Below are 21,987 nucleotides of genomic sequence, written 5' to 3' on the forward strand. Positions count from 1 at the left end.
TATACGATATTTTAACCTCAAAGTTTGAATAATACTGAAAGGAAATCACTACAGAAACTTGTTCTTTGTGTAGCTGGACTGGAGGCGTGTAGATTTCCTAGTATACGATATTTTAACCTCAAAGTTTGAATAATACTGAAAGGAAATCACTACAGACACGTGTTCTTTGTGTAGCTGGACTGGAGGCGTGTTGATTTCCTAGTATACCTATATTTTAACCTCAAAGTTTGAATAATACTGAAAGGAAATCATTACAGACACTTGTTCTTTGTGTAGCTGGACTGGAGGTGTGTAGATTTCCTAGTATACGATATTTTAACCTCAAAGTTTGAATAATACTGAAAGGAAATCACTACAGACACTTGTTCTTTGTGTAGCTGGACTGGAGGTGTGTAGATTTCCTAGTATACGATATTTTAACCTCAAAGTTTGAATAATACTGAAAGGAAATCACTACAGACACGTGTTCTTTGTGTAGCTGGACTGGAGGTGTGTAGATTTCCTAGTATACGATATTTTAACCTCAAAGTTTGAATAATACTGAAAGGAAATCACTACAGAAACTTGTTCTTTGTGTAGCTGGACTGGAGGCGTGTAGATTTCCTAGTATACGATATTTTAACCTCAAAGTTTGAATAATACTGAAAGGAAATCACTACAGACACGTGTTCTTTGTGTAGCTGGACTGGAGGCGTGTTGATTTCCTAGTATACGATATTTTAACCTCAAAGTTTGAATAATACTGAAAGGAAATCATTACAGACACTTGTTCTTTGTGTAGCTGGACTGGAGGTGTGTAGATTTCCTAGTATACGATATTTTAACCTCAAAGTTTGAATAATACTGAAAGGAAATCACTACAGACACGTGTTCTTTGTGTAGCTGGACTGGAGGTGGTAGATTTCCTAGTATACTATATTTTAACCTCAAAGTTTGAATAATACTGAAAGGAAATCATTACAGACACCTTGTATAATTGGACTGGAGGTGTGTAGATTTCCTAGTATACTATATTTTAACCTCAAAGTTTGAATAATACTGAAAGGAAATCATTACAGACACCTTGTATAATTGGACTGGAGGTGTGTAGATTTCCTAGTATACGATATTTTAACCTCAAAGTTTGAATAATACTGAAAGGAAATCACTACAGACACTTGTTCTTTGTGTAGCTGGACTGGAGGTGTGTAGATTTCCTAGTATACTATATTTTAACCTCAAAGTTTGAATAATACTGAAAGGAAATCACTACAGACACTTGTTCTTTGTGTAGCTGGACTGGAGGTGTGTAGATTTCCTAGTATACTATATTTTAACTAGTATACTGAAAGATATTTTAACCTCAAAGTTTGAATAATACTGAAAGGAAACCACTACAGACACGTGTTCTTTGTGTAGCTGGACTGGAGGTGTGTAGATTTCCTAGTATACTATATTTTAACCTCAAAGTTTGAATAATACTGAAAGGAAATCACTACAGACACTTGTTCTTTGTGTAGCTGGACTGGAGTTGTGTAGATTTCCTAGTATACTATATTTTAACCTCAAAGTTTGAATAATACTGAAAGGAAATCACTCAGACATTTGTTCTTTGTGTAGCTGAACTGGAGGTGTGTAGATATCCTAGTATACTATATTTTAACCTCAAAGTTTGAATAATACTGAAAGGAAATCATTACAGACACTTGTTCTTTGTGTAGCTGGACTGTAGGTGTGTAGATATCTCAGTGTACTATATTTTAACCTCAAAGTTTGAATAATACTGAAAGGAAATCATTACAGACACTTGTTCTTTGTGTAGTTGGACTGGAGGTGAGTAGATACCTCAGTGTGCTATATTTTCATCTTGAATCTGTTTTTTACAAATTTGTTTGTAATCTTAACTAGTTCACTTAGAAACCATAGGAAAGTGAATTGCTACTTTCAAATCTTGAAACTGTTACTTGCATAGTTTATTACTGTTTCAGTTAATTTTATTATTTCACATAAAAATGATATTAGTATCATTTTATCTTAATGTTGGTAGAAAGCACTATGTTAAGTTCTGGGCACATTTCATATTGGAAGTGATCTTCAAAGTCTGTGTAAACAATAATAATCTAAAAAGAGCATTTTGGAAATAAGAACTGCAGTGGAATAAATGTAGTTACAAGAAACTGAGTAGGACCATCCAAAGTGTTCCAAATGGCGAGATAAACAATAAAGTTTTAATAAAATCAAGTTAACAACTTGAGACACATGGGTAGAATGTAGAAATCACTTGTGTCAAACCACATGATAGAAACTGAAAAGTTAGTAATGAACAACCAGTAATGACCATCTACCCATTTGATTGTTTTGGAAACTTGAGCTAGAAACAACTCGCGTAGTTTGCTTGGCCTATATAGAACTTGTGTATCTTGATGTTATTGCTCTAAGTCAACCATCTTTAATACCAATGAGAAAAATAAAAATGATCTACTTTTACTCTCAAGTGATGCTGTGGTAAAGATGTTAAAACGATAACTTGTTGCTTTTATGTAGCTGTATGCAAATGTTTTTATCAAATTTGAGCAGTTTTGTTGAGTAAGTTTGTAATGCAAGTTATATTGAGACTCGCAGTTGTCGGTTGAAAAGATCTATCAGTGTACCAAGTGTGAAAAAAATTAATAAATGTTAAACATGTTTCTTTATCAAATAAAGTTTCCATACATTTGGTGCCAAGAGAAAGAGAGAAAAAAAGAAAAAAAGAAATCATAATTGTAGATGTAATATCTCTGGTATTTCTTAATGGATTGCCTTGAAATTAGTTTGCAAAGTAAGAGTCCAGTAGAAGATATCTACCGTAAATGTCTTATCATTTAAATTATCTCAGTGTAATATACAGAAGGTGGAAAATTGCTGAAATACAACTGGAAATGATAAACAGTGAATGCCCTTCAGTATATTATATTAGCTTTTATGATACCACGTTGTATCTTTATTCACAGTTAAAATTAATACAATTATTAAAGGCCTTTGTAGCAAACTTCACTGAATTAACTTCATTCATTGATTTCAACATTTAAATAATTAAGAGCACAAAACAAAATGCATTAATTCTCTCAACCATGGGCTCAGTTGATTTGACCGATCACCTGACATCATACATTTGATACTGCTGACATTAAGTAAACTTTCAGTAAACATTACAAGTGTTTAACATACCGATCACCTGACATCATACATTTGATACTGCTAACATTAAGTAAACTTTCAGTAAAATTACAAGTCTTTAACAAACAATAAATCATATTTTTTTAGTGAAGTATTTTCCATAAACTAAAGAAAGGTTTGTGCATGAATATATCAAGTATCTTGTACTAAACAGGATGCAAAGTGATTTCCATAATAAGATTAAAAGACGATCTCAAATTTCATTTGCATAATCTCTGAAACCTCCTAACAACATTTTAAATGTTTGTTTGTGGTAAAACTTTATATATTTTATCCATTATTGTCTCTACCTTAACTCTATATGCTTTGACCAACTTTGATCAAACTTGTGACAACAAGAAAAGAATTGTAATTAATTTAAATTATCTTTTCTTTCCTTCCTATAGTGGCTTCATATTGTAAGTGATTTGTGTATTCTAAGTATACACATATTTACATTTTATTGTTTTATTTCTCTTTGAACCCTTGTTAAACTAGTACTCATGTTATTGTAACTTGTAAATCATTTGGGGATTGTGGGGTTCTCATTACACTATTAAACTATGTTAATACAAAAGATACACTGAGCTGCTCATGTGAAAATTGTATTGTTATATTACCTAATCTAACCTTAACTAACCTAAGTAGATTCCTCTTATTTTCACATTTGGATTACTTTTAAAGTAATAAATAAATGATACATGTGAACAACAAGTAATACAGAACATAACTGGACCTTCTTTGTTTCTTTTCTTTTTGATGTCAACTGTCAATAACACTTAACCCTATTTGTTTTTATACTAATGGTAGTTGTGCATTAAATGATTTTTATTTAATTAAATAATGCACCAAAGAATGTAGAAGAATAACATGCAGTTTTCTCTAACTGCTGTGGTTTTTCTAGATTTGTAATTATATGAGAAGAACCATTACAAATTAATCCAAACTAGTTATTATCTTTCTCATGGGAATGGAACTCGTACTCACAGAGATAATGAAATGTAATATAATTCATCATTTGATATATGAAAACCTTAAATTTCTATTGGTTACACATAACATAGTATTAAGAATAATAAAGAACTGTTAACAAATCCTGAAAGAGAGGATGTGACAGGTGGATGTAACAAGAAGGGTCTGACTTTCTGTTTGATAGCTCTGTATTCAAACTAAAAGAAGGGTCTGACTTTCTGTTTGATAGCTCTGTATTCAAACTAAAAGAAGGGTCTGATTTTCTGTTTGATAGCTCTGTATTCAAACTAAAAGAAGGGTCTGACTTTCTGTTTGATAGCTCTGTATTCAAACTAAAAGAAGGATCTAATTTTCTGTTTGATAGCTCTGTATTCAAACTAAAAGAAGGATCTGATTTTCTATTTGATAGCTCTGTATTCAAACTAAAAGAAGGGTCTGACTTTCTGTTTGATAGCTCTGTATTCAAACTAAAAGAAGGATCTAATTTTCTGTTTGATAGCTCTGTATTCAAACTAAAAGAAGGATCTGATTTTCTATTTGATAGCTCTGTATTCAAACTAAAAGAAGGGTCTGACTTTCTGTTTGATAGCTCTGTATTCAAACTAAAAGAAGGGTCTGATTTTCTGTTTGATAGCTCTGTATTCAAACTAAAAGAAGGGTCTGATTTTCTGTTTGATAGCTCTGTATTCAAACTAAAAGAAGGGTCTGACTTTCTGTTTGATAGCTCTGTATTCAAACTAAAAGAAGGATCTGACTTTCTGTTTGATAGCTCTGTATTCAAACTAAAAGAAGGGTCTGACTTTCTGTTTGATAGCTCTGTATTCAAACTAAAAGAAGGATCTGATTTTCTGTTTGATAGCTCTGTATTCAAACTAAAAGAAGGGTCTGACTTTCTGTTTGATAGCTCTGTATTCAAACTAAAAGAAGGATCTGATTTTCTGTTTGATAGCTCTGTATTCAAACTAAAAGAAGGATCTGATTTTCTGTTTGATAGCTCTGTATTCAAACTAAAAGAAGGATCTGATTTTCTGTTTGATAGCTCTGTATTCAAACTAAAAGAAGGGTCTGACTTTCTGTTTGATAGCTCTGTATTCAAACTAAAAGAAGGATCTGATTTTCTGTTTGATAGCTCTGTATTCAAACTAAAAGAAGGATCTAATTTTCTGTTTGATAGCTCTGTATTCAAACTAAAAGAAGGGTCTGATTTTCTGTTTGATAGCTCTGTATTCAAACTAAAAGAAGGGTCTGATTTTCTGTTTGATAGCTCTGTATTCAAACTAAAAGAAGGGTCTGATTTTCTGTTTGATAGCTCTGTATTCAAACTAAAAGAAGGATCTGATTTTCTGTTTGATAGCTCTGTATTCAAACTAAAAGAAGGGTCTGATTTTCTGTTTGATAGCTCTGTATTCAAACTAAAAGAAGGGTCTGATTTTCTGTTTGATAGCTCTGTATTCAAACTAAAAGAAGGATCTGATTTTCTGTTTGATAGCTCTGTATTCAAACTAAAAGAAGGATCTGATTTTCTGTTTGATAGCTCTGTATTCAAACTAAAAGAAGGGTCTGATTTTCTGTTTGATAGCTCTGTATTCAAACTAAAAGAAGGATCTGATTTTCTGTTTGATAGCTCTGTATTCAAACTAAAAGAAGGATCTGATTTTCTGTTTGATAGCTCTGTATTCAAACTAAAAGAAGGATCTGATTTTCTGTTTGATAGCTCTGTATTCAAACTAAAAGAAGGGTCTGACTTTCTGTTTGATAGCTCTGTATTCAAACTAAAAGAAGGATCTGATTTTCTGTTTGATAGCTCTGTATTCAAACTAAAAGAAGGGTCTGACTTTCTGTTTGATAGCTCTGTATTCAAACTAAAAGAAGGGTCTAATTTTCTGTTTGATAGCTCTGTATTCAAACTAAAAGAAGGGTCTAATTTTCTGTTTGATAGCTCTGTATTCAAACTAAAAGAAGGATCTAATTTTCTGTTTGATAGCTCTGTATTCAAACTAAAAGAAGGATCTGACTTTCTGTTTGATAGCTCTGTATTCAAACTAAAAGAAGGGTCTAATTTTCTGTTTGATAGCTCTGTATTCAAACTAAAAGAAGGGTCTAATTTTCTGTTTGATAGCTCTGTATTCAAACTAAAAGAAGGATCTAATTTTCTGTTTGATAGCTCTGTATTCAAACTAAAAGAAGGGTCTGATTTTCTGTTTGATAGCTCTGTATTCAAACTAAAAGAAGGATCTAATTTTCTGTTTGATAGCTCTGTATTCAAACTAAAAGAAGGGTCTGACTTTCTGTTTGATAGCTCTGTATTCAAACTAAAAGAAGGGTCTAATTTTCTGTTTGATAGCTCTGTATTCAAACTAAAAGAAGGGTCTGATTTTCTGTTTGATAGCTCTGTATTCAAACTAAAAGAAGGGTCTGACTTTCTGTTTGATAGCTCTGTATTCAAACTAAAAGAAGGGTCTGACTTTCTGTTTGATAGCTCTGTATTCAAACCTAAAGAAGGATCTAATTTTCTGTTTGATAGCTCTGTATTCAAACTAAAAGAAGGGTCTGACTTTCTGTTTGATAGCTCTGTATTCAAACTAAAAGAAGGGTCTAATTTTCTGTTTGATAGCTCTGTATTCAAACTAAAAGAAGGGTCTGACTTTCTGTTTGATAGCTCTGTATTCAAACTAAAAGAAGGGTCTGACTTTCTGTTTGATAGCTCTGTATTCAAACTAAAAGAAGGGTCTGACTTTCTGTTTGATAGCTCTGTATTCAAACTAAAAGAAGGGTCTAATTTTCTGTTTGATAGCTCTGTATTCAAACTAAAAGAAGGGTCTGATTTTCTGTTTGATAGCTCTGTATTCAAACTAAAAGAAGGGTCTGACTTTCTGTTTGATAGCTCTGTATTCAAACTAAAAGAAGGGTCTGACTTTCTGTTTGATAGCTCTGTATTCAAACTAAAAGAAGGATCTAATTTTCTGTTTGATAGCTCTGTATTCAAACTAAAAGAAGGATCTAATTTTCTGTTTGATAGCTCTGTATTCAAACTAAAAGAAGGGTCTGATTTTCTGTTTGATAGCTCTGTATTCAAACTAAAAGAAGGATCTAATTTTCTGTTTGATAGCTCTGTATTCAAACTAAAAGAAGGATCTAATTTTCTGTTTGATAGCTCTGTATTCAAACTAAAAGAAGGATCTGACTTTCTGTTTGATAGCTCTGTATTCAAACTAAAAGAAGGATCTAATTTTCTGTTTGATAGCTCTGTATTCAAACTAAATTGAAGGCTATAAAAATTATAGTTTGTATGAAAAATGATGGTTTTCTAGTGAGTAACTTATGTTAAAAGTCATACTTAATGTAGGGGTGATGGATAAAATAAAGAGGAAATGTATCACTTTAGACCAGTCTAGGTGTCACTATAGGCCTGTGTAGGGTGTCACTCCAGCCCAGTCTAGGGTATCACTCTAGGGTAAATCCAAGATTTTTTCAAATATTTCCTTCCAAAATTAATAACATAAAACTTGTGCACTATTAAAATATGTATTAGTAGCTATGATTATATACTGTACTATTTGATATAACGTAAATAGAAAATAGGTTGATAAAACTTTGTAAGTTACTAAAACCTCATTATATGCACCCCTCAGTATTGATTCCTGTATGTGGTTAGGGGACCTTCCAGGGAAGGTTCTGCTCTTTTAGTTTATCTCTTCTGGGATCTAAACATCCACCCATGTGTTTGCTGTGTGTGGCGACCCGTGAAGGGGAGGAGAGGATCCTGGTGGTTGAGGTCTTGAATTCCTGTAGATGGGCAGCCTTAGGGTGGGGCCCCCTTTGGTCAACCAACTACCAGTATTGGATGTTCTCAACAGGTGTTGAGGACATTGTATCTGATGCTGGTGTTTGGGTATAGTGCTCACGAAACCCTGATATTATTGCAGTATCCTTGTTTGGCATTGTAGTGCGTCTGCTTGTAGGGCTCCAGGGTGGTAGTGGGGTCAGTTTTTTATTATGGATACTCTAAGTGAAAACTTCGATAAAATAGTGAAAAAGCAGTCCACAGGTAAACAACCATGTCTTGAAGATTCTAAGCAGCAATCTTAAATATCTGTAATACCTGTACCTCATTTTCTAATACTACATTTTCTTTCGGACAAACCTTTAGGGCAGATATCCTTCTTTTTCATTCAGAACAGCCTAGAGGGACTTGCTGGCTCTCCAAAGTCAGTAAAGAAGCTTCACTCTGGTGACATATTGGCAGAAACATCCACATCTCAACACAGTGAACTCCTCTTGCATTCATAGACAATTGGGGATATTCGTATTCAAGTTACAAATCATGCTACTTTGAATTGTCAGCAGAAGTTATTGCTGAGAAGGATTTGAAGAACATCCCCGAGTTGGAGATTCTCGCTTGTTTCTCTACCCAAGGAGTTTCTGCAGTGAGGCATATCTCTACTCGCAAAGATAGAATTATGATGCCGACCAATGTCCTCATCCTGACATTTATATCACTGCATCCACCTGCCACCATCAAGGCAGGTTTTCTTAATTGCAAGGTACGACCATACATTTCAAACCCTCTCAGATGTTTCCAGTGTCAGTGGTTCGGTAACTCGAAGACATCATGTAGTGATTCCTTGATGTGTACTCATTGCAGTGGCAAGGATCATGATGCTTGTGAGTGTGAAACAGACTCTCATTGCATCAATTGCAATGGTTCTTACCTGTCCTACTTTCATTCTTGCCCTAAATAGTTGGAAGAAAAAGAGGTGCAGCATTTGAAAATGATTCATAACATTAGTTATCCTGAGGGTCAAAAATTGCTGTCCACCACTTCATCTCAAATGTTTGCTGCTGCACTGCATTCCACTACTATCATGGGAGTGCAGATGGATCTCTCTAAGTCTCCAAAACAATCATTCTCAAACCATGTGAAAAGTCTTTTGACCTCCATGGTTAAAATAATTTGATGAATTAGCATCAACACCCATCTTTGTGCCTAACATTCATTCCAGCAAACCCTGAGATCCACTTCCTTTGGGTACAGGCATTTCCTCAGGTACATCTTTTCCTCCCCAAAGATGCCAAATGATCATTGTTCATGTCCTCAGTCACTGGAATTCTATTCTAACAACAAAGACCTGCCAAATTGACTCAGGACAGGATCCCTGGGGGTCGACAAACTTCCCTCGAAGTGATACTCGAGGTGAAAGCTTTTGCCAGGTACCTAGCACTTCTGTTTTATCCTCCACCTTCTTAGCCATCAAGACTGATTTTCTCTGTGACTACAATCATCCCTTTACACTGTTGGAACTCAAACTGGCCCTTCATCAGTCTGGCAGTACATCTGTTGGACCTGATGATATACACTAGGAAATATTGCTCCATCTGTCTTCTGCTTCTCTTGCTATTCTTCTGATTGTTTTTTAACCAGATCTGGCAGGAGAATGTTTTTCCTGATGCCTGGTGCCAGGCTATAGTTCTACCTTTCTCCAAGCCTTGGAAAGATCCCAAGATTCCTTCAAACTACCGTTGCTTTGACTATCCATCTCTGTAAGACCTTAGAGAGGATGGCTAATGCTCGTCTTGTTTGTTCCTCAAATCAAACAACCTCCTTTTGCCTACCCAGTGTGGGTTCTGATGACAGCACTCCACCATGGACTACTTGATTCGAATTGAAACGTCAATCAGAGAAGCCTTTCTCAAACGACAACATCTTGTATCAAGATTCTTTGATATAGAGAAGGCTTATGATACAACATGGAGGTATGGCATTTCGCGAGGCTCCATATATATGGGTTACGTGGTCATTTACACATTTCTATTAAAAAATTTTTAATGGACAGGTGATTCCAAGTTCGTGTGGGTTCAACACTTTCCTGTTCTTTTCTACAGGAACTTGGAGTCCCTCAGGGCTGTGTTTTGAGTGTCACACTTATAAACAGGCTCTTTTATATATTGCCTATAAAAACAGGCAATTTTTACATCTCATGTTATAGGATTATTGGAAGAAAGCACGAGTTTTGGATAATAGTAGTGTCTCACTTGTGGTTTTTTATAGATTTAGGAGATGGTTCATTTTGAAATTTCAATCTTCCTGCTTCTGGGGACTGATTTAAACTTTCTTCTACACAACTAGTACTGGATCAGTTGCCTCTAAACCATGGTTCATTTCACAGACTGGTGTCAAGAGTTTATGGGATAGTATATGACTTGTGGATATGAAGTATACAGATTAAAAGTAGTTATACAGTTGGATTAGTAATAAAATTGCAAAGTCTAGCAAACAGTATGGCATTGCATAGATATGTGGATGTGCATGACATGGTTGTCACATGTCATATTAGGGTACTGCTGTTAGTCACAACAGTATGTGCCTAATAGCAACAACATGAATCTCAACTGGTATCTTGGCCACATCCCAGACAGTTATATCCAAAAGTTCTGGAAAAATCCAAAGCTTCCAGTATTACAAATGCCTTTAGATATCCCCCAACAATTAGAAAAAGTAGAGTGAATAAAGTAACTATTCACAAGTAAAGTGATGTGAAGAGATTCTGTCCTGAAAGTGTTCTCACAAAACATATTTCTCCTGGTTACCAATATGTAGAGGTGCACCATCCTCTAGACTGTAGTGTCTATCATGTTTTGTTACTGAAACATGAAAGACTCATTGGTCATATTTCTTGGCATTGATCATTTAAGTTTGTACTGATGGTTCTTCAAAAAATGTAATCCAGTTGCAAATCATGTATCAGGAAGGTGTGTCGGAAATGTTACATGTATAGTCATTAGTCAGATCATGTAGTTATTCATGGTAACAGTTCTAATGGTGTTTTTTTTTCCTTAGTATGCAAGTCATTGGTTACCGACTTCCAATCAAAATCAACAGATTAAATCTGTGTACTTCATTGTTTGAACATGCTGCAGCTGCTAAGGAAATGTTGACTGAAGAGCCATATGAGCAGTTGAAATTCTTATGTCCAAACATTGACTTACATGAGGTGTACCTGTGTTGACTTATTCTGCTACAGCATGACTAATCTTAATGATACAAGAGAAGATGGCAATGGCTGGCCAGTACATGTTTATTAACCTGTTTGAAACAATACTGGAACAAGGCCCTCTGTGTATGTTATGCACTACAGAATTCTCTGAGAGCTGGCTTTTCATAACATCCTTTGGTGTAATATTTCAAGTTTGAAGTTGGTTGAACAAATTGCACTGAAAACAGTAGGCTCACTTATACATATGTACAAAACAATAATGGTGCTTCAGATGGCAGCATGTGACCACTAAGGATTTTGTATCAGTGTTGTACTGTCTGCAAGATATGCTGTGTTGAACTGCAAAAGTTATTTTGTAATCATTCTTTATGTTAGAAGTGTGAAAGTATTTTGATAAATAAACATCTGTTATTATACATATTTTTATAACTAGATATTCTGCCATACATTATTTTAATGATTTATTGCTTGGAGGGAGTGTTTTCATTATTATGTGTCTACTTGTGGAAGACACAAAGATGGCCATATCAAACATGGCAGATGTTGGCTTTAATCCTTCTTTCAGATGTCTGTATTCTAGCCGAGCTGGGAATCACATACTTCTGGAAATGTGGCCATTTTGCTTGGGTTTTTTGAATGTACTATGAGACACTGTTGTCCTCGTATATTTAGACAATAGAGACAGGAACCCTTAATGTATTATGAGACACTGTTGTCCTCGTATATTTAGACAATAGACACAGGAACCCTTAATGTACTATGAGACACTGTTGTCCTCGTATATTTAGACAATAGAGACAGGAATCCTTAATGTACTATGAGACACTGTTGTCCTCGTATATTTAGACAATAGACACAGGAACCCTTAATGTACTATGAGACACTGTTGTCCTCGTATATTTAGACAATAGAGACAGGAACCCTTAATGTACTATGAGACACTGTTGTCCTCGTATATTTAGACAATAGAGACAGGAACCCTTAATGTACTATGAGACACTGTTGTCCTCGTATATTTAGACAATAGACACAGGAACCCTTAATGTACTATGAGACACTGTTGTCCTCGTATATTTAGACAATAGACACAGGAACCCTTAATGTACTATGAGACACTGTTGTCCTCATATATTTAGACAATAGACACAGGAACCCTTAATGTACTATGAGACACTGTTGTCCTCGTATATTTAGACAATAGAGACAGGAACCCTTAATGTACTATGAGACACTGTTGTCCTCGTATATTTAGACAATAGAGACCGGAACCCTTGATGTACTATGAGACACTGTTATCCTCATATATTTAGACAATAGACACAGGAACCCTTAATGTACTATGAGACACTGTGGTCCTCATATATTTAGACAATAGAGACAGGAACCCTTAATGTACTATGAGACACTGTTGTCCTCATATATTTAGACAATAGGACAGGAACCCTTAATGTACTATGAGACATTGTTGTCCTCGTATATTTAGACAATAGACACAGGAACCCTTAATGTACTATGAGACATTGTTGTCCTGGTATATTTAGACAATAGACACAGGAACCCTTAATGTACTATGAGACACTGTTGTCCTCGTATATTTAGACAATAGAGACAGGAATCCTTAATGTACTATGAGACACTGTTGTCCTCGTATATTTAGACAGTAGACACAGGAACCCTTAATGTACTATGAGACACTGTTGTCCTCGTATATTTAGACAATAGAGACAGGAACCCTTAATGTACTATGAGACACTGTTGTCCTCGTATATTTAGACAATAGAGACAGGAACCCTTAATGTACTATGAGACACTGTTGTCCTCGTATATTTAGACAATAGAGACAGGAACCCTTAATGTACTATGAGACATTGTTGTCCTCGTATATTTAGACAATAGACACAGGAACCCTTAATGTACTATGAGACACTGTTGTCCTCATATATTTAGACAATAGACACAGGAACCCTTAATGTACTATGAGACACTGTTGTCCTCATATATTTAGACAATAGAGACAGGAACCCTTAATGTACTATGAGACACTGTGGTCCTCGTATATTTAGACAATAGAGACAGGAACCCTTAATGTACTATGAGACACTGTGGTCCTCGTATATTTAGACAATAGAAACAGGAACCCTTAATGTACTATGAGACACTGTTATCCTCGTATATTTAGACAATAGAGACAGGAACCATTAATGTGCTATGAGACACTGTTGTCCTCGTATATTTAGACAATAGAGACAGGAACCCTTAATGTACTATGAGACACTGTTGTCCTCGTATATTTAGACAATAGAGACAGGAACCCTTAATGTACTATGAGACACTGTTGTCCTCGTATATTTAGACAATAGAGACCGGAACCCTTAATGTACTATGAGACACTGTGGTCCTCGTATATTTAGACAATAGAGACCGGAACCCTTAATGTACTATGAGACACTGTGGTCCTCGTATATTTAGACAATAGAGACAGGAACCCTTAATGTACTATGAGACACTGTGGTCCTCGTATATTTAGACAATAGAGACAGAAACCCTTAATGCTCTATGAGACACTGTTGTCCTCGTATATTTAGACAATAGAGACAGGAACCCTTAATGTACTATGAGACACTGTTATCCTCGTATATTTAGACAATAGAGACAGGAACCATTAATGTGCTATGAGACACTGTTGTCCTCGTATATTTAGACAATAGAGACAGGAACCCTTAATGTACTATGAGACACTGTTGTCCTCGTATATTTAGACAATAGAGACAGGAACCCTTAATGTACTATGAGACACTGTTGTCCTCGTATATTTAGACAATAGACACAGGAACCCTTAATGTACTATGAGACACTGTTGTCCTCGTATATTTAGACAATAGAGACAGGAACCCTTAATGTACTATGAGACACTGTTGTCCTCGTATATTTAGACAATAGAGACAGGAACCCTTAATGTACTATGAGACACTGTTGTCCTCGTATATTTAGACAATAGAGACAGGAACCCTTAATGTACTATGAGACACTGTTGTCCTCGTATATTTAGACAATAGACACAGGAACCCTTAATGTACTATGAGACACTGTTGTCCTCGTATATTTAGACAATAGACACAGGAACCCTTAATGTACTATGAGACACTGTTGTCCTCGTATATTTAGACAATAGACACAGGAACCCTTAATGTACTATGAGACACTGTTGTCCTCGTATATTTAGACAATAGACACAGGAACCCTTAATGTACTATGAGACACTGTTGTCCTCGTATATTTAGACAATAGAGACAGGAACCCTTAATGTACTATGAGACACTGTTGTCCTCGTATATTTAGACAATAGAGACCGGAACCCTTGATGTACTATGAGACACTGTTGTCCTCGTATATTTAGACAATAGAGACCGGAACCCTTGATGTACTATGAGACACTGTTATCCTCATATATTTAGACAATAGACACAGGAACCCTTAATGTACTATGAGACACTGTGGTCCTCGTATATTTAGACAATAGAGACAGGAACCCTTAATGTACTATGAGACACTGTTGTCCTCATATATTTAGACAATAAGGACAGGAACCCTTAATGTACTATGAGACATTGTTGTCCTCGTATATTTAGACAATAGACACAGGAACCCTTAATGTACTATGAGACATTGTTGTCCTGGTATATTTAGACAATAGACACGGGCACCCTTAATGTACTATGAGACACTGTTGTCCTCGTATATTTAGACAATAGAGACAGGAATCCTTAATGTACTATGAGACACTGTTGTCCTCGTATATTTAGACAGTAGACACAGGAACCCTTAATGTACTATGAGACACTGTTGTCCTCGTATATTTAGACAATAGAGACAGGAACCCTTAATGTACTATGAGACACTGTTGTCCTCGTATATTTAGACAATAGAGACAGGAACCCTTAATGTACTATGAGACACTGTTGTCCTCGTATATTTAGACAATAGAGACAGGAACCCTTAATGTACTATGAGACATTGTTGTCCTCGTATATTTAGACAATAGACACAGGAACCCTTAATGTACTATGAGACACTGTTGTCCTCATATATTTAGACAATAGACACAGGAACCCTTAATGTACTATGAGACACTGTTGTCCTCGTATATTTAGACAATAGAGACAGGAACCCTTAATGTACTATGAGACACTGTGGTCCTCGTATATTTAGACAATAGAGACAGGAACCCTTAATGTACTATGAGACACTGTGGTCCTCGTATATTTAGACAATAGAAACAGGAACCCTTAATGTACTATGAGACACTGTTATCCTCGTGATATTTAGACAATAGAGACAGGAACCATTAATGTGCTATGAGACACTGTTGTCCTCGTATATTTAGACAATAGAGACAGGAACCCTTAATGTACTATGAGACACTGTTGTCCTCGTATATTTAGACAATAGAGACAGGAACCCTTAATGTACTATGAGACACTGTTGTCCTCGTATATTTAGACAATAGAGACCGGAACCCTTAATGTACTATGAGACACTGTGGTCCTCGTATATTTAGACAATAGAGACCGGAACCCTTAATGTACTATGAGACACTGTGGTCCTCGTATATTTAGACAATAGAGACAGGAACCCTTAATGTACTATGAGACACTGTGGTCCTCGTATATTTAGACAATAGAGACAGAAACCCTTAATGCTCTATGAGACACTGTTGTCCTCGTATATTTAGACAATAGAGACAGGAACCCTTAATGTACTATGAGACACTGTTATCCTCGTATATTTAGACAATAGAGACAGGAACCATTAATGTGCTATGAGACACTGTTGTCCTCGTATATTTAGACAATAGAGACAGGAACCCTTAATGTACTATGAGACACTGTTGTCCTCGTATATTTAGACAATAGAGACCGGAACCCTTAATGTACTATGAGACACTGTTGTCCTCGTATATTTAGACAATAGAGACAGGAACCCTTAATGTACTATGAGACACTGTGGTCCTCGTATATTTAGACAATAGAGACAGAAACCCTTAATGTACTATGAGACACTGTGGTCCTCGTATATTTAGACAATAGAGACAGAAACCCTTAATGTACTATGAGACACTGTTGTCCTCGTATATTTAGACATTGGTTTGGCTCAGAATAGTGTGCTCTTCTTGTTTTGATCAAGGATATTACATAAGACTTCTTTAAACACGTGTTGAGCTTCTCTGATTTCTTCTCTTTGTCACAGCTTCAACAATTATCAGTGTAAATATTCATTTAGTTGCCAGTTTACACTGCGTAAAGTTGCAGTATATTGACAGTAATAAATTGTACTTATAATTTAAGTGTACCTTTGATATGCACATCTACGCATTATTAGCATATTTGGACTTCATGAAGCAGCAGTGTAATACTTAAGAAATTTTACTATTTCTCCACACTAGTGGAACTTGGAGAAAATCTAAACTCAAAGGATGTGTTTCAGACACATACTGTATGTAAAACTCAATCAGTCAAGTGACATTGTTTAAGATTACAATTAAATGTTTAGTGACAAAGTAGTTTTTACCAAGAACAACTTGTAGATATATATTTTGGAATAACATTTTAATACTAATATAGTTGGTCTGGCATGGCCAGGTGGGTTAACGTGTTTTACTTGTAATCTGAGGGTTGCGAGTTCAAATTTCCATCTCACCAAACATACTTGTCATTTCAGGTGTGGGGACATTATAATGTGATGGTCAATCCCACTATATGTTGGTAAAAGACTAGCCCAAGAGTTGCTAAATTACGGACAGCTAGTGCAGATAGCACTCGTCTAACTTTGCCCAAAATTCAAAAACAAACAAACAAACTAATATAGTCAATATGAGTTAAATTGTTTGGTCGAAGAAAGTTAGAGCTCGCAAGTTGTACATACTTTTTAAAAGTAAATAACAGAAAGACCAGTGTTTCTTGATTTTCTAAACCATTACAGAGCTAAATATTAGAATATTTTGAATCTATAAATAGTGTTTTAATAAGACTATCACCATAATCAAAATTAATAGGTTGCAAGACTTCAAAGTCCAAGAACAAAATAAATAATATAAACCTAAGTCTAAGCTATGTTTGCTTGTATCTGTTTGGAAAGTGTGAAGAAGATTGGATAATACTGTTAACAATACTTACATGTTAACTGTCATACTGAAAGTTTCTTTTGATTAATTTTTAACAAAGATTTATATTTCACAGAAGGAACTGTTAACAGGTTTGTACATCTACATGTATTTGAGTGTTTAGTTAATGAATTATATAGTAATTTCATATTATAACCTATCATTCCAAAGATGGATTTTCAAGTTTCATTCAATTCTCTTATTTCACTGTGAGGTCTGTGGAGATTTTTTTGATAGTCAGCTCTACATTTTTCTACAGATTACCAAAACTCTGACTGAATTACAGCAGTTTTTTGATCACACACTGTATTCTGTCCAGAACAAGGGCATGGGAGGAAGCTTTAAAGATTTGGAATATTCTCTTGACACATTGATAGAATCAAATCTGATAAAGAAGAAAAAAGATCCAGAAAAGGATGCTGATGTGCTTGAAGTTACTCATTTAGGAAGTGCTACTTTTAAAGGTTGGTTTTTGAGAAATGTTTTTTTGATATTCAGTAAATGTCCTAGCCTATAATGTTGTCAATGATTTTGTGTGAAATTGGCACAACTCTGTAAATGTGCTTAACACTACTGTAAAATAATTCACACAATAAAGGGTAAAATTGTGTTTTTTTCCAATAGTTTTACATTGTTGGAATGTTGATGATTTACTATTGGAGGTATACAATAAAGGGCAAAATTGTGTTTTTCCAATAGTTTTTACCTTGTCGGAATGTTGGCGAGTTATTATAAAAGATATAAAATAAAGAGTAAAATTGTGTTTTTTCCAGTAGTTTTTACCTTGTTGGAATGTCTAAGAGTCACTATAGAATATATATAATAAAGGATAAAATTGTTTTTTTCTAATAGTTTTACGTTGTTGGAATGTTGATGATTTACTATAGGAATTTAAAATAAAGGTAAAATTGTGTTTTTTTTCCAATAGTTTTATCTTGTTGAGATGTTGTTGAGTTGCTATAAGAGATGTAAAATAAATGGTAAAATTGTGTTTTTTCCAGTAGTTTTTACCTTGTTTGAATGTTGATGATTTACTATAGGAGGTATACAATAAAGGGTAAAATTGTGATTTTTTCTATAGTTTTTACCTTGTTGGAATCTTGGTGAGTTATTATAGGAGATTTAAAATAAAGGGTAAAATTGTGTTTTTTTCCAACAGTTTATACCTTGTTGGAATGTTGTGATTTATTATAGGAGATTTAAAATAAAGGGTAAAATTGTGTTTTTTTTCCAACAGTTTATACCTTGTTGGAATGTTGTGATTTATTATAGGAGATTTAAAATAAAGGGTAAAATTGTGGTTTTTTCCAATAGTTTTCACCTTGTTGGGATATTGTTTAGTTGCTATAGGAGATGTAAAATAAAGGGTAAAATAGTGTTTTTTTCTAGTAGTTTTTACTTTGTTGGAATGTTGATGGGCTATTATTGAAGGTTTTGTATATATTTACAGTCATGTGTTATATCTATGTGCAAGAAAGTCTTTAATATTTAGGTTTGTTTTTCATGATTACTTGTGTTTTTTCTCAGGATGTTGTTTGAGGATTGTTAAAGTGTTAAAGTGTAATTATTGTGCCAATAAAATTGTACTGTTATCCCCAGTGCCTTGGCCAAACTAAGAAATACCAAAATTCCTCATGGAAAGTTTGTTCTAGTGGTTCAGAAGGGATTCCCACTAAACAGTGTATAAAATAAAGCAGGTATGAGAGATGACATAGTTGTTTACGATCCCCCACTAAACAGTGTATAAAATAAAGCAGGTATGAGAGATGAGGTAGTTGTTTATGATCCTTTTATAACAAGAAACATGCCTGACTAAAATCTTCATATCTTTATAACAAGAAACATGCCTGACTAAAATCTTCATATATTTAGAACAGTGAAATTCATAATTTTACAGAAATGTGACTGTGACACTCAGGTTAGTGGACAGAGGTGAAACACACACCTCAAGCAAACTGACCGTCTGTTTGTTGCCAACCACCATATTTTGTTCGTATGAGAATATACAAGTCAGGATTATATTCATTTGGGAAACCTTATGCATTTATGCATTTATATGCATTTGGGAATTATTGCATTTATCTTCTATTTAATGGATACAGTGAGATTGGCTTCAACACCAGGAAGAGAAGGAAAAGTGGTTGTTGCTTTTAACTGTGGACACAAACATTACTAAACAGCTTATGAGTATCAACAGGAACATTGCAACTCAAAATGGTGGTCAACAGGTGGTGGTTGTCTCATCAACAGCTCCACTGACTACATTTTAATCGTTACTTAAAATAAGTATTTTATGAAATGAACATAATACTTTTATAAATGCAGAAGGTAGGTCAGCAAAATTAGCAAATCTTGTTGTAAGTAACAAGTAATGTGTTTAAAATAGTTGCCTTTTCTTATGCTAGCATGGCTGGCATTTTTGCTAGTGGCCAAAAAAGCTAGTTTCAAGTCTTGGTAATAGGATATTTTGTAGATGAACAAAGTCACTAGTGTTATGTATTTAGTGAGAGACATAACAGGGTCTTCACTACGTAAATAAAGTAACTGATGATATTAATTTAGTGTTAATTAATTAAGTTAATAAAGTAACTAATGAAGTTATTTTAGTGAGAGATCTAACAGTCATCTAAAGATGAGAAAAATATCTTACTGATGTGCTGTGAGAGATTTAATGGGTTATTCTTTGGATAAATGAAGTAGGCCTGTTGATGTGCCTTTAGTAAAAAAAACTAATTTTAATAATTTGCTTGGATATTACAGTACTGACTAGTTTAAATGTTTTACATTTCATAGGAGGAATTGACTTACAACTAGCTGGTCTGTTGTATAAAGATCTGTATTTAGCAAGGAAGTTCGTTGCACTTAGTTCACATCTTCATCTGTTGTACCTTGTGACTCCGTGGGATTTCTTTGATATTATCAGGATTGAGCCAGATATATACTTCAGAGTGGTAAGTATACAAGATAGGTAAAAATACTTGATAACTTAGTAGTTGTTTATATATACAAGAGAGGTAAAAATATCTCGTAACTTAGTAGTTGTTTATGTATACAAGAGAGATAAAAATATCTCGTAACTTAGTAGTTGTTTATGTATACAAGAGAGGTAAAAATATCTCATAACTTAGTAGTTGTTTATGTATACAAGAGAGATAAAAATATCTCATAACTTAGTAGTTGTTTATGTGTACAAGATAGTTAAAAATACCTCATAACTTAGTTGTTTATGTATGGAAGTAAGAAAAACAAGTAAAAATTAGTCAGTGATCTATTGATGTTAAAATGAAGTATCTCAGGATAAAAATACAGAAAATAACATTTAATTGGAAAAACATGTTTTGGTAGTTTGTAGTTAACTTCAAGGTGTCTACAGAGCTTTACAGCAGACAGGCTGTAATGTTTATGCTGGCACCAAGAGTATGTTTAGGCTCTTTTTTCCTACTTACTGTTGTGAGGCTGAACAGCAAGTTTCATTGAGAGCCAACAATGTCATTATTTATTTAAATTTATCATTGATACGCAACAAAATGGATAACAGTGTTTGGAATGATTTTGTAAGTGATATTTTATGGTTGTCCAGATGTTATTTTTTATTTTTAAAGTATATGGCCCTACAGCCAGATGAACAAGACGTTGCTGAACATATTGGTGTTTCCGAGTCGTACGTTGTACGGTTGGCTAGTGGAAAAACTGTGAAGGTCAGTTGATGTTTACACATATTGTAGAACATTTCCAGATATCATTATTAACAAAATATAAAGAATAACAAAAAAACTTGATTTAGGTCTCTATGTTTTTATTTGTTACATGTGCATAAAGTACAATATAGTTCATATCAGAATAAAAAATAATATGAATATCATAATAAAACAGTTAATACTGCTTAGTAGTATTTAATAAGCTTTGCTCATACAGTTTACCTTCACTGGGATCCAGTTTTCTATCCACATATTTGCTGTGAAAAGGAGAGAAGATACTGATTGAATGGTCAATAAATATCTTCAACTTGCCATTTTGTGGTCACTGTCTGGTTGTGTTGTCCATGTTTCTATGAACCTCTACTGTTACTGCACTGTTCTTAATGTGTTGAGCTTTTGACAATGTAGCATATTCTTTGTGGTGGGCCAATTTCAGAAGAACTGACTTACTATCAACAACAGACCTTTAAAAGTTCTGAACTGTTCCTGTAATAGCATTTTATGGGATTGTTAGGAGTTAATGTTCCTATAATAGTGTTTTATGGGGTTGTCAGGAGTTAATGTTCCTATAATAGTGTTTTATGGGGTTGTCAGGAGTTAATGTTCCTATAATAGTGTTTTATGGGGTTGTCAGGAGTTAATGTTCCTATAATAGTGTTTTATGGGATTCTCAAGAGTTAATGTTCCTATAATAGTGTTTTATGGGATTCTCAAGAGTTAATGTTCCTGTAATATTTTTTCATGGGATCGTCAGGAGTTAATGTTCCTCTAATAGTGTTTTATGTGATTGTCAGGAGTTAATGTTCCTCTAATAGTGTCTTATGTGATTGTCAGGAGTTAATGTTCCTCTAATAGTGTTTTATGTGATTGTCAGGAGTTAATATTCCTCTAATAGTGTTTTATGTGATTGTCAGGAGTTAATGTTTCTGTATCATGTTTTATGGGATTGTCAGGAGTTAATGTTCCTGTAATAGCATTTTATGGGATT

General features: G+C 34.3%; 1 protein-coding gene across 1 annotated transcript in view; it reads left to right on the forward strand.

Annotated features, from left to right (window-relative positions):
* LOC143254602 (helicase POLQ-like) overlaps nucleotides 1-21,987 on the forward strand; it is a 58,970-nt gene that overhangs the window by 8,464 nt on the left and 28,519 nt on the right. The window contains exons 4-6 of the mRNA XM_076509751.1: nucleotides 17,561-17,765; nucleotides 20,095-20,252; nucleotides 20,904-20,999. Coding sequence (XP_076365866.1) covers nucleotides 17,561-17,765; nucleotides 20,095-20,252; nucleotides 20,904-20,999 — 459 coding nt within the window. The remainder of the gene's footprint in view (nucleotides 1-17,560; nucleotides 17,766-20,094; nucleotides 20,253-20,903; nucleotides 21,000-21,987) is intronic.

Source organism: Tachypleus tridentatus, chromosome 6 (assembly GCF_004210375.1).
Source record: "Tachypleus tridentatus isolate NWPU-2018 chromosome 6, ASM421037v1, whole genome shotgun sequence".
NCBI classification, from domain to species: Eukaryota; Metazoa; Arthropoda; class Merostomata; order Xiphosura; family Limulidae; genus Tachypleus; species Tachypleus tridentatus.